Source organism: Xyrauchen texanus, chromosome 7 (assembly GCF_025860055.1).
Source record: "Xyrauchen texanus isolate HMW12.3.18 chromosome 7, RBS_HiC_50CHRs, whole genome shotgun sequence".
NCBI lineage: Eukaryota > Metazoa > Chordata > Actinopteri > Cypriniformes > Catostomidae > Xyrauchen > Xyrauchen texanus.
Genome location: NC_068282.1, coordinates 34,510,514 through 34,529,167, shown reverse-complemented (window position 1 = coordinate 34,529,167; position 18,654 = coordinate 34,510,514). Strand labels below are relative to the sequence as shown.

Below are 18,654 nucleotides of genomic sequence, written 5' to 3'. Positions count from 1 at the left end.
GAGCTGTAGCTTTGGCCCTGAGAGGCGCAGAGCTGGAAACAGCTGCTCCCAGAGTCTGCCTCCTCTGCCGTCCCAGGTGATCTCACACTGAAGACCGAGGTTTCCGTCCAGGCGCTGCTCACAGAAGCGAGTATGCAGTGTGCGGATGATGGAACTGCCGACGATCCAAACACGTGAAGCCATCTCAAAGACGCAGTGAGGGAATGTGATTTACAACCGGTATTTATGAGTGTTGCACGTTTGGTTCCTAAAGGTGTTACAGGCCCCACCCATTTCCAGATTCAATAATCGGCTCCTTCTTACATAGTAGAGCACGTTCGCACATGCGCAGTCTTCAAAAACGGTGCTTTATTTATTTATGTACCGTACAAAAACGGTACATAAATAACATTTGTATGTGTTCTAAACAAAAGACACAGGTTGTACTGAATGTCAGCTTGTTTATTTGGCTCAGGATTTATTAAGTCCACATGTCATGCAAACAAGAAATGCTTCTAACTAGGTCGAGAGCTGTCGTTGCGAATGTTCGTTGGAGCTCTACAGCACACATCTTCTCGACAGTCAAAGCGAGGTTACGTTATTGCCCATCGTGCACAGCAACCCTAAAGGCACGGGGGTGGCGGTGCCACCGGCTTGGGCCCGTCATCGCTGCTCGCAGCTTTAATATTTGAATTATGTTTAAAAGTAGACATTTTAAGCTTTCTTTAGACCTATGTTTCATGTTTGTGTGATAAGTATTCGCAGAGTTTGTTCAACAAAAATTACGAGTTTGTGACGTGTTTCTGAAATATGCTAGTGAACACAGAAAGCTCACCCTTTTTATTTTCTTTATTTTACAAAAGCACAAGATTTTTTTGTTATTGTGAGTGTACACAAATAAAAGTAGACCCTTTATAGTCTCTAATGATGTCTTACACTTATCTGTATACCCAAAAAAGGAGTATTTTAAATAGTTTCCGCTGTAATGACGAAAATATCCAGCAGGACGCGCCGCGCGTCCGTCGATCCAATAGGTAAATGTTTGCTGTCAACCTGTGAGTCTTTTCCCTGATGCTCAAGCTATGAGAATAAATTATTTAAATGCTGCAGATCTTTGTTGAAGCCTAGTTGAGAGAAGCTGTAGTTTCCTTTTGAAAGTGTTATGCTGCTAATGTCGATAACATTTTTGTTTTGTCCCTGCAACTCAACATTTTAATTCATTATGTTGTTCAGTTAGGTCTGTGATGAATGCCAAATCCAGAAACCACTGATCATCCACTAATTAAGCATATTCGGTATGTTTGGAGGAATTTAGGAACTCTTTGATTTTAGACTTGTTGATCACAAACTACGGTTTGGTCACCGCTGCCATAGATTGTTACCATATTTTTCGGACTATACTTTTTTTTTTCGTCATCTGAAAGGTCCTGCGACTTATAGTCCGAAACAACTTTTATACAGAATTAATGTCAGCGGTTCAAACGCATCCACACTAAAACACATATGCTAACACATAAATGGATGAAAACATCAGTTAAAGAGACAGCTAAAGAGTAGTGACTTAATGTGGCCAATTCAGAGTATTTTGCCTTTAAAAACTATTTTATGCAACCAGTTTAAATATGCTTTCCTATCAACATTATTGTTAATATCTAGACAGTTGTTAAATGCAACTTCTCACATGCCCACAAAATGATGTTTCATCACATAGTAAAAACATTCAGTTAGTGAACCGGATAGGTAGTGCAAAGCAAAGTTTTCTAATGTCCACAGATAGATTCAACAGGCATACTGTTTTATTTACAGACTAAAAGCTGTTTATTTGTATACAGCAAAGAGTTACAACACAGTTTGATAAGTATTTGCTGAGGAAATCTTCATAACAGAGCATGTCTGACATGTTGAGCAGCTGAAGGGACTCGGACGGCTGCTCCCGGGTCCTAGTGCCTGCCTAATTTAACCTATGTCAGTGCGACTTGTACAAAAATGAAACTTTGTTTATTTATATTTTTCTTTTCTGAACGTGATTTTGAACAGGTGCCACTTGTATTCAGGTGCAACTTTATTTCCAGAAAATATAATATGCTATATTAACTGTGAGAGGCAGAAACTGTGATCGTGGTTAAAATTCTATGAATTTTGCAGCACTTGCTTGGGCTTTGCTGGTGGATGTCTCAGAGTCATAACGTGCTATTTTCATGTTGATTTGATATTATTTATTTGAACATTTACATAACCAAGATATTACATGTTTTGAGGAAGATAAAACTCTTTCTTACATATTTTAATGATTATTTAAATGTTTTATCCACTACACATTAATGTTTGTATTGTACTACACTCCAATTTAAGAGGTGAACTTGTTATATGGCTGATATGCTGATACTTTATTTTTATTTTAGAATCTACAGCCTCAGTGGGCAATGCGAGTGACCTTTAATGCTACATTAATAGGTCTATGCACTGCAAACAATAAGACTGTAACATAAAAACACAAAACAAGTATTCAAGAATGTTGGAGTTTAAACATTATTAAACAAAAATAATATGCAAAAACATGCAATATAAAAATGTTAAAAAATAAACCCTGTTGTTAAAGTTTTTTAAAGTTATACAGGTGAAACTCAAAAAATTTGAATATCGTGCAAAAGTTCATTAATTTCAGTAATTCAACTTAAAAGGTGAAACTAATATATTATATAGACTCATTACAAGCAAAGTAAGATATTTCAAGCCTTTATTTGATATAATTTTGATGATTATGGCTTACAGCTTATGAAAACCCCAAATTCAGAATCTCAGAAAATTAGAATATTGTGAAAAGGTTCAGTATTGTAGGCTCAAAGTGTCACACTCTAATCAGCTAAACACCTGCAAAGGGTTCCTGAGCCTTTAAATGGTCTCTCAGTCTGGTTCAGTTGAATTCACAATCATGGGGAAGACTGCTGACCTGACAGTTGTGCAGAAAACCATCATTGACACCCTCCACAAGGAGGGAAAGCCTCAAAAGGTAATTGCAAAAGAAGCTGGATGTTCTCAAAGTGCTGTATCAAAGCACATTAATAGAAAGTTAAGTGGAAGGGAAAGGTGTGGAAGAAAAGGGTGCACAAGCAGCAGGGATGACCGTAGCCTGGAGAGGATTGTCAGGAAAAGGCCATTCAAATGTGTGGGGGAGCTTCACAAGGAGTGGACTGAGGCTGGAGTTACTGCATCAAGAGCCACCACACACAGACGGGTCCTGGACATGGGCTTCAAATGTCAAACGTCTTACCTGGGCTAAAGAAAAAAAGAACTGGTCTGTTGCTCAGTGGTCCAAAGTCCTCTTTTCTGATGAGAGCAAATTTTGCATCTCATTTGGAAACCAAGGTCCCAGAGTCTGGAGGAAGAATGGAGAGGCACACAATCCAAGATGCTTGAAGTCCAGTGTGAAGTTTCCACAGTCTGTGTTGGTTTGGGGAGCTATGTCAGCGACTGGTGTTGGTCCACTGTGCTTTATTAAGTCCAGAGTCAACGCAGCCGTCTACCGGGACATTTTAGAGCACTTCATGCTTCCTTCAGCAGACAAGCTTTATGGAGATGCTGACTTCATTTTCCAGCAGGACTGGGCACCTGCCCACACTGCCAAAAGTACCAAAACCTGGTTCAATGACCATGGTATTACTGTGCTTGATTGGCCAGCAAACTCGCCTGACCTGAACCCCATAGAGAATCTATGGGGCATTGCCAAGAGAAAGATGAGAGACATGAGACCAAACAATGCAGAAGAGCTGAAGGCTGCTATTGAAGCATCTTGGTCTTCCATAACACCTCAGCAGTGCCACAGGCTGATAGCATCCATGCCACGCCGCATTGAGGCAGTAATTAATGCAAAAGGGGCCCAAACCAAGTACTGAGTACATATGCATGATTATACTTTTCAGAGGGCCGACATTTCTGTATTTGAAATCCTTTTTTTTTTATTGATTTCATGTAATATTCAAATTTTCTGAGATTCTGAATTTGGGGTTTTCATAAGCTGTAAGCCATAATCATCAAAATTATATCAAATAAAGGCTTGACATATCTTACTTTGCTTGTAATGAGTCTATATAATATATTAGTTTCACCTTTTAAGTTGAATTACTGAAATTAATGAACTTTTGCACGATATTCTAATTTTTCGAGTTTCACCTGTAATAGAGAGATGGTTACACACTAAAATTAATATATACTTCAATGTTCTATAAAATATGTACATTATAAAACTACTTTAAATTAGTCATTCATGGGGAAATACCTTGTACCTATTGTGTCTTAGATGCCTTTTTAAATGATCTATTCTGTGTAATCTGCTAAAAGGGCAATGGAAAGTGACAAGATCTTACATTTCAGTGACAGGGGTAAAAGAAATGAGACAACAGGGGAATCTTAGGGAATCTTGAAACTGCAGCAATGTTATAAAATACTCAGGTTGTGAATATTAGTAAACATGTTACAGTAACAACAGTAAAATCTTGTTTAAGCACGTAAACTTAGTACCCTGAGACAAAGGGAATGAGGCATTTATTTATTAACGCGTAAGGGGGAGTACCTTCTTACACAACCTAGTTGAAACCTCTCTACAATAACACCAATATTCTAATATTGGCTATGGTTTTTGAGCCCCGCCTGTTTTGCTGTGAAACTGCCCGCTATAAAAACAGTTGCACAAACACAATTTCTGACTGAGAACAAGGAGCGCATTGCTCATGCCTTAAGAATTCTTGAGTCTTGTAGTTTCGACCAAGCGCCAAGAATCAAGCAACACAAAGAACGCAAGGAAACACCACAAAGACACGCAAGTACATCTCCGATATTGTGCTCAAAGTGCTGGCGTATTAATTAAATAATTTAAGTAATCTGATAGCAAATCGTAGTAGACTCAAAGAAGGATAAATGTTCTTAAGGTATTGTCAACAGACTCCATAAAGTTCATTTTCACTGTACTGATCACTCTTTTCACCAACCTGTCTTATGTATTTATGTGTTAGATTAGATTTATGTTTAGAATAGTAATAAAGTTTGTTTGGGTTCAAAGACGATGTGACTGTGGTATATTTTGATAAATAATCTCATCCCTGTTTCTAAAAGATTTCACTTCAAAGCTGTACCTAAATACGTGTGATATTATTTTCCATAAGCCATGAGAATAATATCACTCCAATAATATTCACTTATTAAAGCTAATTCCTTACAGTAGAAATTGTGAGCTGATACAACTATACGTTGTATTACGAATTTAATGGTGGAGAATCTTTTAAGACAAATAATTTAGTTATTTGTAATTTCTCATTTATAGTGGTTGTCGAACGCAACGAATTCCGTTATGCATTTCATTACCTAATAAGGTACAATAAGGACAGTTTAATTTAGTCCATAGCTCACATATTTCGAGACCCTAAATTTCCTTCTATATTTAGCATACCAAATATCCTAACATATGGTGTGAGAATGAGATCAATTTAAACTTCACTTCTAAATATCGCATTTCCTTTATTCCCTACACATAATGGTGGTAGAATGCGTGCAAAATACGCTACATATGGCGTGAGAATGCGGGCATTTTAACTTTTCCCATCCACATCTCTAAATTATATATGTAATACCCTACAGCGGCTAGCATTTGCAATATCTTTTTTCCGTCATATCTGGGAACCAAGGATACATACGTAACCGAGACGTACAATTACGACTCGGTACACTTGACATTGCGTTTATTAACGCATATGGGGAACAGAATCCCATCACGCCGCACTACACAACATAACCTCCCAGAAAGGAAGCATGAAGCCGCAGTCTCGTGGGACGGCAACCATCATGAGTATTCTGCAGTGAGTGACCCTCGTGTTGGGCCTGGAGGGGTGCGCACAGATTGAATATATGAACTATAGTCATATAGTATGAATTAACTCCTTCACGAACCCAGTGGGGAAACGAGTTCATAATGCAAGTTCTTGTTACTTATGGTGAATAAGTAACAAGAAATAGGCCTGAATGCAGGCGGTTGTGTAAAAGATGGGGAGCTTGTCCTTAAAGGGTGGAGCATAAGTAGATACACTGCATGCCCAATTATTAGGCAAATTGTATTCCTCAGAAATAATTTTATTGTTGATGCTCTGTCAATCCAAAATGTTATTGAACCTCAAACCTGAATGTTTAACTAAGAAAAAGGGAATATATGTGGGAATATATGTGTGCGCAATTTATTAGGCAACTGTTAGTGTGCAGAATTATTAGGCAACTAAATTACAAAAATAATTTCTCCCAACTCAATTGTTTATTCTCAATATTTAGAGTAGGTGCAACAAATAAGTAACACAAAATGTCAATTAAATAAAATGTTTGGCCTTTCAAAAATATTCAGTTACAAATATAGCCACCCTTCTTTTAAATAACTGCCATGAGCCTTCCATCCATGGAGTCTGTCAGTTTTTTTTTTTTTATCTGTTTATGATCAACTTGCTGAAGCAGCAACCACAGCCTCCCAAATGCTTTTCAAAGAGATGTATTGTCATCCCTAGCTGTAAATCTCACATTTGAGAAGGCCAACAAGATCTCAGTAGGATTTAACTCATGTGAGGAAGGGGGCCAAGTCATTATTTGTGCATCTTTAAGGTACTTGCTGGCTAGCCAAGCAGTGGAGTACTTGGATGCATGTGATGGAGCATTGGCCTGCATAAAGATCATGGCCTTCTGGAATGTTGAGAACTTCCACCTGTACCACTGCTTGAAAGTACTGTCCAGAAATTGGAAGTAGGTTTGAGAGTTAAGTTTTCTCAACTTGAAAAGGTCCAACTTCCTCATCCATAATGATAGTAGCCCATACCAGTACCCCAACTCAACCTTGCTTGCACCAGACTGGAAGTGGTGCCCTGTGTCCATTAGTGATCCAGCCACGGGCCCATCCATCTGGTCCATCAAGAGTCACTCATTTCATCTGTCCATAAAACTTTTGAAAAATCTGTCTTCATGTATTTCTTTGCCCAATCTTGATGCTTCAACTTGTGAATATATTCAGTGGTGGTCGTGTTTCAGCCACCTTGTCCTTGGCTGTGTCTCTGAGCACTTGACGCCTTGTACTTCTGGACACTCCATGTAGGTTGCTGTTCTAGAATATGGTAGCATTGGAGGATAAAGGGTTCCTGGTAGCTTCACATTTAATTCTTAAAATCTTTTGCAGTTTATTTGCGCCTTCTCCATGCGTTTTTGCACCCCAGTTGACTGTTCTCAAAAAAATTTTTTCCGGTGGTCACGCCTCAATAATTTAGCTATTTCAAGATTGTTTCATTCGTCTGAAAGGCATTTTACAATACTTGACTTTTTTCATTGTCCGTTAAATCTCTTTTTTGGTCCATTTTACCGTAGGTAATGAAGCTGCCTAATAATTATTCACACCTTGATATAAGGTGTTAGTCACTTTCGCCACACCCTTCCACAAATACATACCACCTGAAAAGGATTGAATCCAATATGCATTAAAGTTTATATGGTTTGGAGTTGGAAAATATGCATGGAAATAATAAGCTCAGAATACTCACTTGCCTAATAATTGGGCACGCAGTGTATATTTGGCCAATGAATAGCAAGCACTCTAAACAGAGAGGACTTGCATCTAGGTTTTACAACCTTGCTAATGTGTTTTGATAGGACCATCCTGCTGCAAAATATATGTCTTATAAAGACCCACCATTCGTCCATGCCCATGAGGAGGCCATGCCTCTAGTTAAATGTATTTTAACAGGGCAACTCTTACCCTGTGACTCTCAAACCAGGGCAATTGCATCGATAATCCAACGAGAAAGTCTTTGCTTGGAGACGGACATTCCTTTCGTGCATCCTCCATAGCAGAGTATGTGAGTGAAGTGGAGTGGGAACAATTTCCCCTCCGCGCTCAAAGCATTCTTTAATCACTCCGCTCCAGCTGCACTCCGGGTTGTCCATTTCCCGCTCCTCGCTCACTCCGTGCTCCTGGATTAGAGAAACTCCGCTCCGTGTTCACTCCATGGCAAAATTAGTGCCTAACTACCTCTCCACTGTAAAGTTATTTCAGTATACTTTTTAATATCACAACCTTCCATGCAGAAGGTGTATTAAATGAAAAATAAATACACAATACTAGAAGAAAAGCTACAATGTGCTTTATTAGAACACTAACATTAGTCCAAGACTAAATTAAATAATTTTTATAGCTTTTGAAACATATCGGCAGCATTCTCTGGGTTTGATCAATTACATAAATTGCTAAATGCAAAAATCAAAAACAAAACATTACATACAAAATATAAATTACCAAACAAAATCAATTTATAAATTACCAGAGCAAAAACAAAACACAAAATTAAATCAAATTATTAAATTACCAAAAAAAAAAGGCCTATGCATTATTGCCTATTATTTTATATTATTGCACTTCTTTTAATTAATTTTGCCCTATAATTCTGTGAACGAAAAATAAATAATACATTCTCAGTATTTTCAACACTTTTTTTCCTCTTCGCATTTGCTGAGCTTTTTCATCTGCAAATGTATAATGCATAAATGAGCCTATGGCACTAAAATAAATTTAGATGGCAATCGATTAAAGTTCAATTCTATTTAATGTGGGACATAAAAGCCTACAGTTAAGATTGAGATACATTAGATTAGAATGTTGATATGATTATTCCAAATAATTCATAGGGGATATATGTATTACTGACCTTTTTAGATTTTCTCTCCTCATGTGAATGGATTATCATATTTTTTGGACACTTTTAGGATTTCACAACAAACCTTTGATCGTGGCAATCACCTCCCCACTTGTGTTCTCCTTCGCCATCCCATCATTAATTTTCACTATATGCCTGTTAACGTAAGAATAAAGAGACAAGACACAAGCATGTAGTGAAGTCTAGCTTTAAAAGCTTAACTCAATTATAGGGAGCATGAAAACAGAAAACGAAAGTAACTTTCGTGCTGGAGGTTGAACATTATCAAGTCGTGCTAGATTTTAAATTTAATATTTTTTTATTTTTATATCTTATTATTTCTGGTTATATCAGAAATTCCATCTTTCCTTCATGCCAATAGTGTTTAACACTGCTTAACACATGGTGCATTATTACATTTAGGTCTGCTAACAGGCATTTTGCCCGTGATAGAGCATTAGTGGAGCGCTCTTGGAGCAAGAGAAAACAATGACAATGATGCTGAATGTGTGTATTGCCCGCATAACAAATGCAATGATTGTTCTTCATCCTAATTAAATGGAGGAGGGAAGAATGCTTGAAGGTGAACCACCTGCCCTCTGAAGGGTGTGGTTTGGACCTTAGGCACATAGCCTTTTCTGGGTTTGATAGTGGCTTTTGAAAGACCGGGCCAAATTCCAGACATGAATTGACAATTAATAGTGCATGCAGTATCACAGTTCACTATTTTTTACTGAAATGCCCCCAGAGCAAGGGCGAACTGGCTGTGATGTACTCCGTTTGGGCAGAAAGTGTGATGGCCTGTGACTGCTGCTGAGTTGCAAACTTATTCACAGAGCCACCAAAGAGGCTGGCTGGAGACACTGGAGAATCCAACAGAGTGGCTTTTTCCTTATCACTCATGCAGCTCTAAGTCTGTAGCGGTGTGGGCTCTTTGAATGTCTCTGGATGGAACCCGTTCTCGTCCATTTGCTTGAGGAGATTGGCTTGAAATACCTGGAGCATCACTATTGCATTGAGTGTTGATCCAGTTTGTCCTGCCGCCGAGTAAGCTTTTCTCACCAGTGTGAACATTTGTCGATATGGTTTGGAAGGATGTATGGGGTGTTTTCTCCACTGCTTGTTACTCAATGGGCAGAGGGTGTGCTGCTACATCCACCTAAACAGGGGGTAGTTGGTCATAACCATTTTCTTCCCCGTGATCCACATTAGAGAGGATGGCGTCACTGCTTGAGTGTGCCAAGAAGGGTGCGTGCCAGGACTTCATTATGAACTTCAGGGAAGAATGGGGCAGATTTGTGGGACGCTGCCATTTGACAACCTCCACAGGAACCATTCATCAAGGGAGACCACTTAAGGTGAAGCTCTTCGACCGCCCTTGTAAGTACGCGGAACATCTCCGTCAGTGGCAAGTGTACATTCCTTGCCCCCGCTGGGGGTAGGGGCGGCAGCATCTCATCCACTGACCACTCGCCTGATGCAGTGGGAGACATTATATTGTCATTATTATCCCCAGCATTAGAACCGCTGAAATACACGAGGCAGGTGGGAGGGCGCATAAGGCTGAATCCTCCCTCAGAACGAGGGTGATTCATTAGCGAAGCCTCTTGAGACTCATGCCCTCACAGTGAGGACAGTCTGTCTCCATGAGATCTGTCTCTGCGTGTGTACAGCAGTAAACCGCTCACGCTGATCTGTTGGCTGGATGTGCCTCTCGCACAAGGAACACTTACGGGACAACCTCTTTTAAAAAGAAGCGAACATGCAAGGGAACCTTTTTAGATTTATAAATGTATATTTAAATCACACAATACACAATTGCTTTGTAAGGATACACAAACTCTGCCGAAGCGCTGTGGGAAATCAAGCGGCGAGGCGGCTTGATGTTCGCTGGAGCACTGCTGGGGAGGATAACGTTTTCTGCGAAGATTTTAAAAATGTTGGCGTGACTGTAGAGAGGTTTCAACTAGGTTGTGTAAGAAGGCACTCCCCATATGCCTTAATATATGCGGTGTCAAGTGTACTGAGTCATAAGGGAACTGGAAAACAATCTACTAAACACATCACAATTGGTAAACGCATGATTCACTACAGCATCTCAAGCAATATAAGCTTAAAAAAACATATTCAAGCATTATAACAAAAATAAAAAAAACTTTGCCTAACAATTAAACGTCTAAGATATTTATTTCCTGGCACCGCTGTCCTGTACATTGAACCACCTTCCCCAGCCAACAAACAACCGGTCATTCATTCTGTGCTTACAGACAAGCCTGTGTTTTTGCGTTTGGATGCCGTGGAGAATAGCATGAAGCCTCCACACGTGCTAAATCTCTGCGGTTACATGCTCGAGGCACCTGATAAGATGCATGGATTGATGGTCTCAGACACAGAGGCAACTGAGATTCGTCCTCCGCCACCACGAGGACTTGGAGCGCATTGGCAATTGGGCATTCCAAATTGGGGAGAAAAGGGGAGGGGAAAAAAATCCTTTTAAACTTTTTACCTAAACATTAAACATTTGTTATAACAGTTGCATTCATACCTTTCCCCAAATTTCAAAAGAATTAATTCAGCAGGGCTATTCAGTTCTGTTCCTGGAGGACCATATCCTGTAAAGTTTACTTCCAACCCTACTCTAACACACCTGTAATTTTCAAGTAAGTCTTAAGACCTTGATTAGCTTGTTCAGGTGTAGTTAATTACGGTTAAAGCTGTTTAGGGTTAAAACTCTTCAGGCCATAGCACTTCAGGAATGGCATTTAATAGCCCTGCACTAAAGATGTTAATGCCTAAGTATACTTCGTGTGTCCACGTTGCAGATCGCAGCGCACACATTATGCGTGAAGCAAATTGCGTCATCAGCACAGCCGCGCAGCTCATCCGTGCTGCGCATAGATTCTTGACCCGCGCACGTGGTCCTCGGCTGTGCACTTCGCTAATGCATGCGCCTGCTATTGACTGTACTAAAAGAGTATCACAAAGAAGTTGCATGTGTTAAATGCGTTCGTATTCGCTCACTTGCAAAGGCAATGAGGTTGACCAGACGTGAGCCGATCCGGAATTTGCAAAAACAAATTACAGTGAGGAAAATAAGTATTTGAACACCCTGCTATTTTGCAAGTTCTCCCACTTAGAAATCATGGAGGGGTCTGAAAGTGTCATCGTAGGTGCAGGTCCACTGTGAGGGACATAATCTAATAAACAAAATCCAGAAATCACAATGTATGATTTTTTTAACTATTTATTTGTATGATACAGCTGCAAATAAGTATTTGAACACCTGAGAAAATCAATGTTAATATTTGGTACAGTAGCCTTTGTTTGCAATTACAGAGGTCAAACGTTTCCTGTAGTTTTTCACCAGGTTTGCACACACTGCAGGAGGGATTTTGGCCCACTCCTCCACACAGATCTTCTCTAGATCAGTCAGGTTTCTGGGCTGTCGCTGAGAAACACGGAGTTTGAGCTCCCTCCAAAGATTCTCTATTGGGTTTAGGTCTGGAGACTGGCTAGGCCACGCCAGAACCTTGATATGCTTCTTACAGAGCCACTCCTTGGTTATCCTGGCTGTGTGCTTCGGGTCATTGTCATGTTGGAAGACCCAGCCTCGACCCATCTTCAATGCTCTAACTGAGGGAAGGAGGTTGTTCCCCAAAATCTCGCAATACATGGCCCCGGTCATCCTCTCCTTAATACAGTGCAGTCAGCCCTGTCCCATGTGCAGAAAAACACCCCCAAAGCATGATGCTACCACCCCCATGCTTCACAGTAGGGATGGTGTTCTTGGGATGGTACTCATCATTCTTCTTCCTCCAAACACGGTTAGTGGAATTATGACCAAAAAGTTCTATTTTGGTCTCATCTGACCACATGACTTTCTCCCATGACTCCTCTGGATCATCCAAATGGTCATTGGCAAACTTAAGACGGGCCTTGACATGTGCTGGTTTAAGCAGGGGAACCTTCCGTGCCATGCATGATTTCAAACCGTGACGTCTTAGTGTATTACCAACAGTAACCTTGGAAACGGTGGTCACAGCTCTTTTCAGGTCATTGACCAGCTCCTCCCGTGTAGTTCTGGGCTGATTTCTCACCATTCTTAGGATCATTGAGACCCCACGAGGTGAGATCTTGCATGGAGCCCCAGTCCGACGGAGATTGACAGTCATGTTTAGCTTTTTCCATTTTCTAATGATTGCTCCAACAGTGGACCTTTTTTCACCAAGCTGCTTGGCAATTTCCCCGTAGCCCTTTCCAGCCTTGTGGAGGTGTACAATTTTGTCTCTAGTGTCTTTGGACAGCTCTTTGGTCTTGGCCATGTTAGTAGTTGGATTCTTACTGATTGTATGGGGTGGACAGGTGTCTTTATGCAGCTAACGACCTCAAACAGGTGCATCTAATTTAGGATAATAAATGGAGTGGAGGTGGACATTTTAAAGGCAGACTAACAGGTCTTTGAGGGTCAGAATTCTAGCTGATAGACAGGTGTTCAAATACTTATTTGCAGCTGTATCATACAAATAAATAGTTAAAAAATCATATATTGTGATTTCTGGATTTTTTTTTTTAGATTATGTCTCTCACAGTGGACATGCACCTACGATGACAATTTCAGACCCCTCCATGATTTCCAAGTGGGAGAACTTGCAAAATAGAAGGGTGTTCAAATACTTATTTTCCTCACTGTATACCTGAGCCTTTAGGCAGAATGTTAGCCTCAGTCACAGTTCACTATCTTTGCAATGGTGTCTGAGGCTTACATTCTGCCTAACATCTATCTGTGTTCAAAGGAAGAAAATCATACAGATTTTGAACAACATGAAGGTTAGTAAATGATGACAAGAGTTTTCATTTTTGGGTGAACTATGTTTGCTACACGTCCATAACAAACTGAGAACTCTGTTTGTGAATTACTTCATTGCTGTTTTAGATATTAATGAACCAAGACTTCACATGGAAAACAAATCTGTTGAAAATTTTAATAAATTATGTACAGAAATATATATATTTTTTTAATAAACAACCAAAGTAAAAAAATTACGTAAATAGTACACTTTGACGCAGCACAGGATATGACGTGGTGCACAGCATCTGCTTAACCCTCTGGGGTCTGAGGGTATTTTGGGCCCTGGAGCAGTTTTGACATGCCTTGACATTTGTGCTTTTTTCAGTTGCTTAAAAACACATTAATGGCTAAAGTCTGATGACACTGTATTCAGCACAAACTGGGCTAAAATAATATGTGAGCAGCATGTGTGTACATGTTTGTATTTTTGAGAAAATAACGTTTATACATGGTTTTTGAAAAAACTACATTTAAGTCATTGGAATAAGGCCATATAACACATTCTAAACATTTGTCCACAAGCCTTTTGAGAACTGGATCTTGTAGCCTAGATTTTTGCAAAACAATTATGTGAAAACCTCCTGATCACTCATACAAAACAATCTAGTAATTGAACTTTTGTAAGACACTTTGTGTTGGAAAGGTCATATGCGAGGAGGCGCGAACTATAATGAATATTGATTGTAATTCACACCTGTGGAGACAAAAGACCCCTCCCCTGGGCCTATCAATGAGGAATGTTACAGAAAGAGAATAAATGTGTGGAGACTTGATCAAAATCAAGTTTTAAATTAAGAGATGATCTGACTACATTTTTTTTATGTAAAGACGTTACAAAATTTTAGACCTACACTATCATTTAAAAGAAGTCTCAAGGCTGCATTTATTTGATCCAAGATACAGTAAAAATTTTGATATTTTGAACTCTTTTTACAATTTAAAAGAATGGTTTTCTATTTGAATATATTGTAAAATGCATTTGTGATCAAAGCTGAATTTTCAGCATCATTACTGCAATCTTCAGTGTCACATGATCCTTCAGAAATCATTATAAGATGGTGATTTTCTAATATGGGCATATTTAAAGTGCCTTTTACTCATTTAACCTGAACACATATTTGCAAGCACAAGCTTTGTTGATGATAATGAGTCAGGATAAACACTAGTTAAAATATAATCTAAACATTCATATTATTTTTATATTATATTACATATAATACAGTATACAATTTAAATACCTGCTTTAGCAGAAACAGCATTTAAATGTAACAAAAACTTGCCTAATTAGGACATATTTCAATACTCTGAATCCTGGCTGGCAATTTTGGAAACAGTCCCACTAGTAAAATATGTATGCTTATATAAAATAGCATGTCAAATAATGAAAGCTGGATCAAGTCTCTCTTCAAAATATAAACATTCATCGGAGTCCCGCTCTCTTCTGCTGAGGAAAATTGTAACACTTTGTCAATGTCCAGGAGTTTTCTCACTTGTATATCGTGCTGTCTTTCAAACGCAGGCGCGTCCGTCGACCCCAGAGGGTTAACTTAACTGTTCTCGAAGCTTTCATTTTTAATCCCCCGAAAATATGATTTTGTAGTTTGTACAATTGAGTTTGTTGGTTTTGTTTATAGTTTTGAGAAATGTGTCCTTTGGAAGCAAAATGCAATCAGTAAAATTTTATAAATGCTTATCTCTAATTTTTTGTTTTTTTTTATAGACTTTGCAAGCCACAAGTGTCAGATGTGATTGTGGATCCCATGTGTGGCACTGGAGCTATACCTTTAGAGGCAAGTGAAATTGTGACCTAAGCTGCTTGTCTGTATATTTCTATGTAATAAGAGGTTCATTATTTTTACAAAATCATCTTTTCTGCTTTATCAGGGAGCCATAGAGTGGCAGAATTCTTTCTTTTTAGCAGGAGACAACAATTACACCGCAGTCAGCCGAACGGGCAATAATGTCAAGCACTTTCTAAACAGAAGACATGATGAAGGAAGGTGAGGCTCTGGGTAGAGTTCTGCTACCATAACTTGTGCAAAGAAGTGCAATAGACCTGTGGCTTTCAACAGGTTTTGTTTCAGGATCCAGATTTTACATTGGACATCAAGGGTGCTTTCACACTATCACTTTTGGTGCGAACCCAGGGTCGAATGACATCAAAGATGGGTTTGTTTGGATAATGTAAATGCTGTTTTCCGAACTCTGCTTCTCTTTCCGTTTGCGCACCCGAGTTCAGAAAACAGCTTGAAAAGGTGGTCTGGGGTAAGGTTCATGTGAACTCTGGTACGTTTCACTGCTAATATGAATGCAATCATGCCAAATCATTTAAGTGAACTGCTTGTGATGACATATAATTTGTGTCTTTGCAGTCTTGCGATCGCAATTATTATGGTATAATGCATTTCTCCTACCTGCTTTTGTCCAAATACATCGAAAGTAGATGACATTCCTCTCATCTCTTGCATCCTTGGGCTTGTGGTAGACAAACGCTAATATTCATCACATAATTGCACATTCATTGCATCCGTGGGAGACAAACACGTGTTATAAGCATGGCAAGTTTTCCTGCACTTAACACAGAGATGTCGTCTTGTTACAGTGGTAAACAGCTGCCGCTCATGCACTCATTAATGTCATAATCAGACCACGGTTCAGACCCGAATAATATGATGTGATCACAGACCAGCGCGGGCAGTAGAAACAAATTCTGGTTCGGTCCAAGCAATCGAACCAAGTGTTAAAGCACCCTAAGAGGGTGAACAAACACATGTTAAAGTTATCATAGAAAAGTAAACCATTTTTATTTATTTTTTTTAAACCAAACATTTATTAGAAATATATGAATATATTTATTTGTTAAATTGTACTGTATTTCCATTAAAAACATTATAAAAGTTCAAAGACACAATAATTTTGTTGGCTCGAAAAAGCCAGCAAACTGTTCTACTGTTAAAGGTATGGTTTACTCAAAAATGAAAATTCAGATTATATACTCACCCTTATGCCATCTCTAACTCATATTTTTTTTTCTTCTGTGAAACACAAAGATATTTTCCTAAACATATTATGTGTTTAAATTCACACGAGAGTCAACAAGGTCCAAATATTTAAAGTTTCAAAAAGGACATATATAGGCTTGAGTGTAAAGCTACCACCGACCAAAGATTTTCCTAGTCGACTAGTAGGCATTAATTTAAGCCATTATTTAACAAGTCGCACATTTATTATATTAATTTAATTATATGTATGTATGTATGTATATATGGGGTCATCAGAAAATTATTTGAGTTCCAGGTCTGAGAAAGAATGCAAGTAACATTGCTAACACTGTTCTACAATACAGAAAAATACTGAACTGTAATAATGAGCCTTTAAAATATTAATTTTATAATTTTTTTAAAGTGCATGCACAAAGGGAGCCACAGTAACACCGGCAAAAGTGGTATTGATTCTGAATGTGACGAAAAACCAGCAAGGAGGTTGTCTGAACATTTTGTTAATTTATAGAGAGAATTGCACATTAGGGTTGTGCCGACAGACAATGATCTCGGGGATCAACGATGGTCAGAGTGATCACCAATAGCTGATGCCTTTGACGATTTAAAGACGATATTTGGCTCATTTTCCCATTCATTTTATTATTAATTTAATAATACTAATAGTCTAATAATAATATTACAAATAATTTGCCCCGCGGCACCCAGACACGCGCTTGAAGAAACACTTTATTTTATTTAGAATATATGACAGAAAAGCCATCTATGTGCATGTATGATGCACTGATATGGAAGTGTGCACGTGGAGTACGCGCATGTAAAAAGTTCTCACACTTTAAATGTTTTTGTAAGAACAGTATCGTCCATGAGAGTGCTGTAAAAATGACCTCCGACATCTCAGCTCAGGAGGTATTTTGTGTTCAGTTCACTTTATTTCCACAGAACAGTTCATTGTGACCACAAGCTTTGTTGATGATAATGAGGCATTATAAACACTAGATCAAATATAATCTAAACATTCATATTATTTTTATATCATATCATATTACATACCATATTTATATTATACTGCATACTATTTAAATACCTGCTTTAACCGAAATGGCATTTAAATGTGACTAAAACTTGCTTATTTGGAGTCATATTTCAAATGTCAATACTCTGAATCCTGTCTGGCAAGTCTGGAAACAGTCCCACTAGTAAAATATGTACATGTTTATATAAAATAGCATGTCAACTAAAGAAAACTAAATGACTTACTCGTCCGAAATTGTATCCTCGGCTGGATCAAGTCTCTTCAAAATACAAACGTTCATCGGAGTCCCGCTCTTCTTCTGAGGAAAATGTTAACTCTTCCGTAATATCCTGGAGTTTCATTGCCTGTGTATCATTACAAACATGCAGAAAAGTTGAGTTGTGTTGTGTTTACATTAAACCTCAGATTCGGGGGCGTGTACATTTGCATTGATCGTCTCAGTACATTATAGCTTATGAATGGCGCGCTCTGCTGGTGGGTGGGATAACATTAGAGATAATGAGATGAACCGGTAAAAACTGTACATTGCTTTGTTTCATACAGATTACAGGTGCTGGTCATATAATTAGAATATCATCAAAAAGTTGATTTATTTCAGTAATTCCATTTCAAAAAGTGAAACTTGGATAATGTATACATTCATTCCACACAGACTGATATATTTCAAGTGTTCATTCCTTTTAATTGATGATTATAACTGACAACTAATGAAAAACCCCAAAATCAGTATCTCAGAAAATTAGAATATTGTGAAAAGGTTCAATATTGAAGACACCGGGTGCCACACTCTAATCAGCTAATTAACTCAAAACACCTGCAAAGGCCTTTAAATGGTCTCTCAGTCTAGTTCTGTAGGCTACACAATCATGGGGAAGACTGCTGACTTGACAGCTGTCCAAAAGACGACCATTGACACCTTGCACAAGGAGGGCAAGACACAAAAGGTCATTGCTAAAGAGGCTGGCTGTTCACAGAGCTCTGTGTCCAAGCACATTAATAGAGAGGCGAAGGGAAGGAAAAGATGTGGTAGAAAAAAAAAAGTGTACAAGCAATAGGGATAACCGCACCCAGGAGAGGATTGTGAAA

General features: G+C 38.6%; 1 protein-coding gene across 1 annotated transcript in view; it reads left to right on the top strand.

Moving 5' to 3' along the window:
• The window catches only part of thumpd3 (THUMP domain containing 3), an 85,867-nt gene that overhangs the window by 54,319 nt on the left and 12,894 nt on the right, over positions 1 to 18,654 (top strand). Inside the window, exons 6-7 of the mRNA XM_052131152.1 lie at positions 15,254 to 15,323; positions 15,418 to 15,533. Of these exons, the coding sequence (XP_051987112.1) occupies positions 15,254 to 15,323; positions 15,418 to 15,533 (186 nt within the window). The remainder of the gene's footprint in view (positions 1 to 15,253; positions 15,324 to 15,417; positions 15,534 to 18,654) is intronic.